This window comes from Salmo salar, chromosome ssa01, assembly GCF_905237065.1.
Source record: "Salmo salar chromosome ssa01, Ssal_v3.1, whole genome shotgun sequence".
NCBI lineage: Eukaryota > Metazoa > Chordata > Actinopteri > Salmoniformes > Salmonidae > Salmo > Salmo salar.
The window spans coordinates 102,832,166-102,839,722 of record NC_059442.1 but is presented as its reverse complement, the minus strand read 5'-3'; the positions used below and the strand labels follow the sequence as shown (position 1 = coordinate 102,839,722).

Below are 7,557 nucleotides of genomic sequence, written 5' to 3'. Positions count from 1 at the left end.
CCCTGAGCTGACAAGGTTAAAAATCTGTCGTTCTGCTCCTGAACAAGGCAGTTAACCCACTGTTCCTAGGCCGTCATTGAAAATAAGAATTTGTTCTTAACTGACTTGCCTAGTTAAATAAAGGTTAAATAAAAAAAATAGCTTTGAAATGATTGTATCCATATTTCTCTTTGCATACGATAGATTCAAATAGAGGGACTATATATTTGATCTTCACTTGACAATATTTAAAGGATCTGATGTATTTATTAATCAATCAATCAGTTTAATGTTAAATATAAATCTATTTCCATTTTATGACATATTTATAACAATCCATCATTTCCATTATCACAATGAAGAAGACATGGTGTACAAACAATTTATTTAGGAAATAAGATCATCTCTTTTAAGTGGAACACATACATGACGACTCCTCCACAACTAATAATGGTAAATTTAACAACAAATACCTTTTTTTTTTCTTTTTTTTTTTTTACATTTGTGCATTGAAATATCCCTCACAAAATATAACAAAGCTAGTTATTAACAACGAAAACTAAATTTGACAACAATTAATGCTATGCAGACTGATGACAACTTAAAAGCTATACATTGCAAATATCCTTGATACATATAATTCAACCAAAAGTTACAAGAAACATTTTTACTTGATTTTTGAATAGATTCTAGAATGGTTAAATGTTTGAATAGATTCATCTGGTTAAACGTTTCACTCATTCAAAACAGAAAGTTCTCTTCTCATGACCACCTGTTTCCACGTGAACGACACATTTACATTGACATAAAGTCAAGTGTTTTCATTGTGTCCCATCTGAAATGCCCCGTCACACCAGGCATACACACTCAAACCTCAGACCAGCAGCTGTCGTGGTCAAGGATGCTGTGAACCGTTAACATAATAATCATTGTTGCTCTCTCACACATACTACTACTACTACAACTAACCCCAAACATGACATTTGCCCTTACATGAATGTAGCACTCTTACATCAACACTTAAGGCTATGTTCCAATGTCCATACTAGCATACTACTTAGAATGCATGTACAATATATTGCTTGATTCTCTCGAAGTGGGATGCTAGAGGGGTATTGGAATAGGGAGTTACAACGAACCCAAACTACTACAACTGCTCCTCTTGAAACCACTGCATTGTTTTGAGTGAGGATAGGGCCTCTCTTGGGGAATTAGTGAACATATGAATCAAGTAATACATGACATAACACTGCATAGTGCACAAAGCTTGTGATAGTCTATTTTATCTTGATGTTTGAGACATTTTGATGTTGATATCCAACGATTTTTCTGTTGTACTTCAATTGTGAAATTTCGTCAGTGTAAACAAATAAATTAATTATTTACAATCTCTAACAAACAAAACAAACAAGACATAAACTCACGATAATAATTTACAGAAGAAAGTATAGTACAAACTTAGTATAAACATCCCAAAGTACTTTAAAATGCTATAAAACGGTCTCAAGGTCAACCTTCTTAGAGTTTGACAAACATTTTAAATGGGTAACTGAAGACCCTTAGTTCAGGATGGCATAAGAAACAATACAAAATATAACTTTGTTTAAGTCAGCAACATACATCAGTATGCTTTGGTATCAATTAAGAGTTTGGCAGATATTTGGCAGTTAATATTACATTTGATCACATTTTTCACTGTATGGCTGAAACTGCTGAGGTCAATACAAAGACCTCTAGTTGCTGGGCGACCTAGACACCTTTACTGTACCAAGTTGCTCTCTATTCCAGCAAGAATATCAATATTTATCGAGTAACAATCATTTTATATTTACTTTTGTTAATGTAAAGCTGTAGAAAGTTAGGAGAAAAGCACAAAAGTGGTTGTTCAAAGAATCCCTATAATATGTTGTCAACATCAGTTACTTCGTTTTTTTTCATTTGTCCACTTGTCATCTGTTTTCACTTCTCAAGGAAATGTCTTTTCACATAAGGCACTCAGAACAACTGCAAAGGGCCATGGCTGCCCCTTCAATGGAAAGTTAGAGGCAAAAAGACTTGGGAGGGCTGAAGTTGAAGCTCCATTTTTTTGGTTGAAATGATGAGCGACTCAGCAATAGGCTGGTGAACAGGTTATGAGGTTTAGTGTCTTTAGCCATTTAAAGTCTTCACATCCAACGCTGTTCAGTTATCTAGATAAAAAAGAAGAAAAAGTATGATTATTTATAACAACAAAGCTAAGGAATAACAGCATATCCAGAGTCATACAGTATGTAGATTAAGTCTATATACAGTATACAGCTGTATACCTATACAGTATGGCAGTATGGTTCTGGGAATGTAGAACACTGAATAGAGCAAAAGGTGGAGCATTAGCTGTATCATTCCGGAAAGCAAGACAACAACTATTTCATTGTGACAGTGAACAAGCAGTATTATCATATTTGTGATCAAAGTAGCACGTGAAACATTTAAGACCACACACCAGACCTCCCGCAGTGTCGCACACACACACACACACACACACACACACACACACACACACACACACACTAGTCTGAGTCATTGGAACCAGGCAAGGTGACAAGCAGAAACAAAAGCATGACTGCTGTTTTCTTTTTAACAAAGCATGATTTTTTTATTTCTTTTTTACAGCCGACACAAAACAGAGACCTCTTTATGATTGTTACCTGATGGACAACACAGTTGGAAACTCCAGCTCATCTGAGTATTGGAAAAGATTTAGAAGGTTTTAACAACACTTTCCCCCCCTTCAGCTGCATTTTGTCTCCCAAAAAGGTGAGATCTCTCACCAACCAACCATTCAACACAGCACAAACAGATCTGTGACCAAGCTAGAATGGTGCTGCTATCTACAGGACTCACCTCTGCACTCGTATTTGAGATCGGAGAAGAAGACCAGTTCCTGGGAGAACACAAACAGGCCTAACCGTCCTCCAGCAAACGTCTTGTCGTACACTGGTCCTGAGTCTGCCAAGATCTGTTTCCCTTCATAAACCACAACCCTACAAAACGCAACAAGACAATACATGAATGATTGAAAATAATCGCATAAAACACACTATGGACAAAACACCCTGGATAACAGCTTAGCCTATTGTATATCATTTGTGCTTCTACTATACAAAGAATTTTCAGACTGTTACTGAGGAAAGAGTGATGGGTGTGATCGACTGGATTCGATCCCAGGTCTCCTACATGCCACAAGACTGTTTTAGCCCACTGAGCTAAATTCTAGGTATTAGGCTGGACTTGATCACCTGATGAAACCAGTCTTGGGTCTGTGGATGAGGTGCCACCTGTAGGCTGTGTAATCCTTCCAGCCAATGTTTTTGGGATCGTGCCAAAGAGTGCGCACCTGTGGACAACAGAGAAGGAGAAAAATGAATTACTAAAGAGCTATGATCTATGATTACTTTATACATTTGATTGATTGACTGAAAGATTGCTCAATAGAGGGTATGACCACACCAGAGACACTGTATGATATGTTGGCTTATATGACTTAGCTGTGTCGTGCCACTTTGGATGACTTAGCTGTGTCAGGGTGAGTGTCCACTTTGGATGGAATCTTGGATCTTAGCATACCTGATCTTTAGTGTTGCCTGTGTGCCACAGGGCGTTTCTCAGGTTCTCCCCTGTGCCTGTGGTTGAATTGACCACCTTCAGGGAGACACCAGAGATACCGAAGGCCTTGGAGGGTTTGTCTTCCCAGTAGGTCTGAGTGATCTGCTTCCACATCACCACGTAGAAGCGGCCGCTCGACTGGTAGCCGAACACGAAACCAGCGTAGTCGTCATCCCGGTCCGTGTTCACATAGAACGTACCACTGAAGTCCACCGCGTTGAACTCATCAAAGCCTAGAATGGTAGGACAGAACATGTGAATACTAAGGATGGATGGTGGGACAGAACATGTGAATACTAAGGATGGATGGTGGGACAGAACATGTGAATACTAAGGATGGATGGTGGGACAGAACATGTGAATACTAAGGATGGATGGTGGGACAGAACATGTGAATACTAAGGATGGATGGTGGGACAGAACATGTGAATGCTAAGGATGGATGGTGGGACAGAACATGTGAATACTAAGGATGGATGGTGGGACAGAACATGTGAATACTAAGGATGGATGGTGGGACAGAACATGTAAATGCTAAGGATGGATGGTGGGACAGAACATGTGAATACTAAGGATGGATGGTGGGACAGAACATGTAAATGCTAAGGATGGATGGTGGGACAGAACATGTGAATACTAAGGATGGTTGGTTATTAAAAATGAATCAGGGATTCAGAATTAAAATGCATATACTGTACACTACATGGCCAAAAGAATGCGGACACCTGCTCGTCGAACATCTCATTCCAAAATCATGGGCATTAATATGACGTTGGTCCCCACCTTTGCTGCTATAACAGCCTCCACTCTTCTGGGAAGCCTTTCCACTAGATGTTGGAACATTGCCGCAGGGACTTGCTTCCATTCAGCCACAAGAGCATTAGTGAGGTTGGGCACTGATGTTTGGTGATTAGGCCTGAATCTCAGTCGGCATTCTAATTAATCCCAAAGGTGTTGGATGGGGTTGAGGTCAGGGTTAAGTGTAGGCAAACAGTTATTGTGCTGACGTTGCTTCCAGCGGCAGTTTGGAACTTGGTAGTGAGTGTTGCAACCAAGGACAGACGATTTTCACGTGCTTCGCGCTTCAGCACTCGGCGTTCTCGTTTTGTGGGCTTATGTGACCAACCACTTCGCGGCTGAGCTGTTGTTGCTCCAAGACATTTCCACTTACAATAACAGCACTTACAGTTGACCGGGGCAAAAATTTGACTAACTGACTTGTTAGAAAGGTGGCATCCTATAACGGTGCCACGTTGAAAGTAACTGAGCTCAGTAAGGCTATTCTACTGCCAATGTTTGTCTATGGAGATTGCACGGCTGTGTGCTTGATTTTATACATCTGTCAGCAACAGGTATGGCTGAAATAGCAGAATCCACTCATTTGAAGTGGTGTCCACATACTTTCATGTACACTATATATACAAAAGTATCTGAGGTAAGGTTGTCCTGCTCTACTCACCCACTGTGATGCAAGGTCAGAGTTGACAGTCTGCACATCTCTAAACTGTAGTGAATTAAATCTCTAATTTATCTCTAATAATTATATATTTTACGGCAGTATAGGGACTACATATTGATGTTATGACCTACTCACCAACAGCGATGCCCGGGTCAGAGTTGACGGTCTGCACCAGCTCCTTGCCCTGATGCCTAACCACCCAGTTGGGGTCGATCTGCGTGGTTCCCTTGGGGTCCAGGTGGACCATCTGAAACTTCTGGAAGTTTGTGACGGTGACGGCGTTGTTCTCAGGACACACATCAAGGATGTCTGGGATGTTGTCGTTGTCAAAGTCGTCTTTGCAGGCGTCTCCTCTACCGTCGCCTGTTGATAGAAGAACAGAAGATGTTGGGATAAAATACAATGTCCTAGTGTGACAACTTTGACAATGACTATGGTCATAATGCGGTCTGCTTTTTAAATGAATAACAGAGAACCATGAATTCATAATACAATGTTGCAGTCCATCTTTGGTTGTTGCTCTCCTATTCCCTTTTAATGGAAGCTTTTATTTATTTATTATTAGGATCCTCATTAGTTTTTGCTGAAGCAGCAGTTACTCCTCTTGGGGTGCACGATAAGTGAAAATGATCCATGCTAACCTGTAACTTTACCTCAAATGTCCATAATTTCTGGCGACTACAGTAGGCCTACTATATATAACTCTCTAGTCTCCACACTATCAGTAATGTTGCAAAATTCCCACCCCAGGGAAGGCAGATGTTTCACTCAGTGAACTAAGTTTTCATTAAAAAAACTGAACAGAAAATAACCGCAATTCTTTCCCAAGAACTTTTAGCTTTTAATACCGTATGTCCACCAAGTCCAATAAGGAGTCTCAGCCATCTCTGCATACCATGAAAACTTCCATTGATACGTGTAACTGTCTTAGAGGCAATAGTTCGAAATCGACTCAGGGCATAATACAGAGTGAAGGGAAGTGGCCAGCGAGATTAAAGCCTGTGCTACGGTGAAGTAGCTGCATTTTCTCCACTTTCTTCTCTACTCTTTTGTTATTGCACAGGGGGCTGACTTGATTCTATCAAATAAAAACCTTCTGATGAGATGTGAAGAGGATGAAGGGATCTGGCACACTCTCTTTCTCCCTCTCTCTCCCTCTCTCTCTTTCTCCCTCTCTCTCTCTTTCTCCCTCTCTCTCCCTCTTTCTCCCTCTTTGTTTCTCCCTCTCTCTTTCTCCCTCTCTGTTTCTCCCTCTCTCTTTCTCCCTCTCCCTCCATCTTTTCCCATATCTCCCTCCCTCCCTCTCCCCCATCTCCAGACAGACTGTTTCTAGTTAAAGCCAACTAAACACTTTCCAGGTAACCCTGCATGATGAAACTGAAATTGGGCACTGTGGATTAATCGAGAGCAAGCGAGCCCAGATGCCCCTTTCGGAAATAAAACTGTCCTGGCCGCAGGGTGGCTAGCTGGCTTATGATACCCTCATGGGTACGATGAAGTCATGGGCACGATGAAGTCATACGCTAATGACATCATCAACCCTGACCCAGAAATAGTCATTTTTATTAACTCTTTCCTGTCTGACCCACCCACCATACTTGCACAATAAAACTGTGGAGCATTCAACAACAGTTACTGGATGTACTTCTAAACCTCTAACCATACTTCACTATACACCTGCCTTTTTATAGAGAGAGAGGGGAAATAGAACATGGCATATTGAACTGTAAAAAGATGAGTGAAAAGGAGGGGATAAAAGGAATCTCATGTGTGTTTATGGTGCACAGGTGCAGGGTTAGGGTTTGCAGGGTTAGGGTTCCCAGGTGCAGGGTTAGGGTTCCCAGGTGCAGGGTTAGGGTTCCCCGATGCAGGGTTAGGTTTCCCCAGTACAGGGTTAGGGTTCCCAGGTGCAGGGTTAGGGTTCCCAGGTGCAGGGTTAGGGTTCCCAGGTGCAGGGTTAGGGTTCCCAGGTGCAGGGTTAGGGTTCCCAGGTGCAGGGTTAGGTTTCCCCAGTACAGGGTTAGGGTTCCCAGGTGCAGGGTTAGGGTTCCCAGGTGCAGGGTTAGGGTTCCCAGGTGCAGGGTTAGGGTTCCCAGGTGCAGGGTTAGGGTTCCCAGGTGCAGGGTTAGGTTTCCCCAGTACAGGGTTAGGGTTCCCAGGTGCAGGGTTAGGTTTCCCCAGTACAGGGTTAGGGTTCCCAGGTGCAGGGTTAGGTTTCCCCAGTACAGGGTTAGGGTTCCCAGGTACAGGGTTAGGGTTCCCTGGTACAGGGTTAGGGTTCCCCGGTGCAGGGTTAGGGTTCCCAGGTACACGGCTAGGATACAGATAGTATCTACAGTATACTATATAGGGCTATTACAGAGTCTACCTAGTGGCTAATTCAGACAGCTACAGCCACAGCACTGTTCACAGGTGTGAGGGTATTCAACATGCTGATGCACGTTGTGTGTGTGTGTGTGTGCGTGCGCACGCAG

At 42.2% G+C, this 7,557-nt stretch overlaps 1 protein-coding gene across 6 annotated transcripts in view; it reads right to left on the bottom strand.

Moving 5' to 3' along the window:
* Positions 1-347: 347 nt before the first annotated feature.
* LOC106611257 (thrombospondin-2) overlaps positions 348-7,557 on the bottom strand; it is a 43,730-nt gene continuing 36,520 nt past the window's right edge. For 4 of the 6 annotated variants that reach the window (XM_014211281.2, XM_014211275.2, XM_014211300.2 and 1 more), the window contains exons 18-23: positions 5,219-5,446; positions 3,586-3,857; positions 3,258-3,355; positions 2,863-3,002; positions 2,667-2,700; positions 348-2,168 (exon numbers count right to left, since the gene is read on the bottom strand). In XM_014211281.2, coding sequence (XP_014066756.1) covers positions 2,165-2,168; positions 2,667-2,700; positions 2,863-3,002; positions 3,258-3,355; positions 3,586-3,857; positions 5,219-5,446 — 776 coding nt within the window. In that variant the 3' untranslated portion in view covers positions 348-2,164. Of the gene's footprint in view, positions 2,169-2,649; positions 2,701-2,862; positions 3,003-3,257; positions 3,356-3,585; positions 3,858-5,218; positions 5,447-7,557 lie in introns of all 6 variants that reach the window. The other 2 variants (XM_045686993.1, XM_014211308.2) reach the window with 2 other exon arrangements.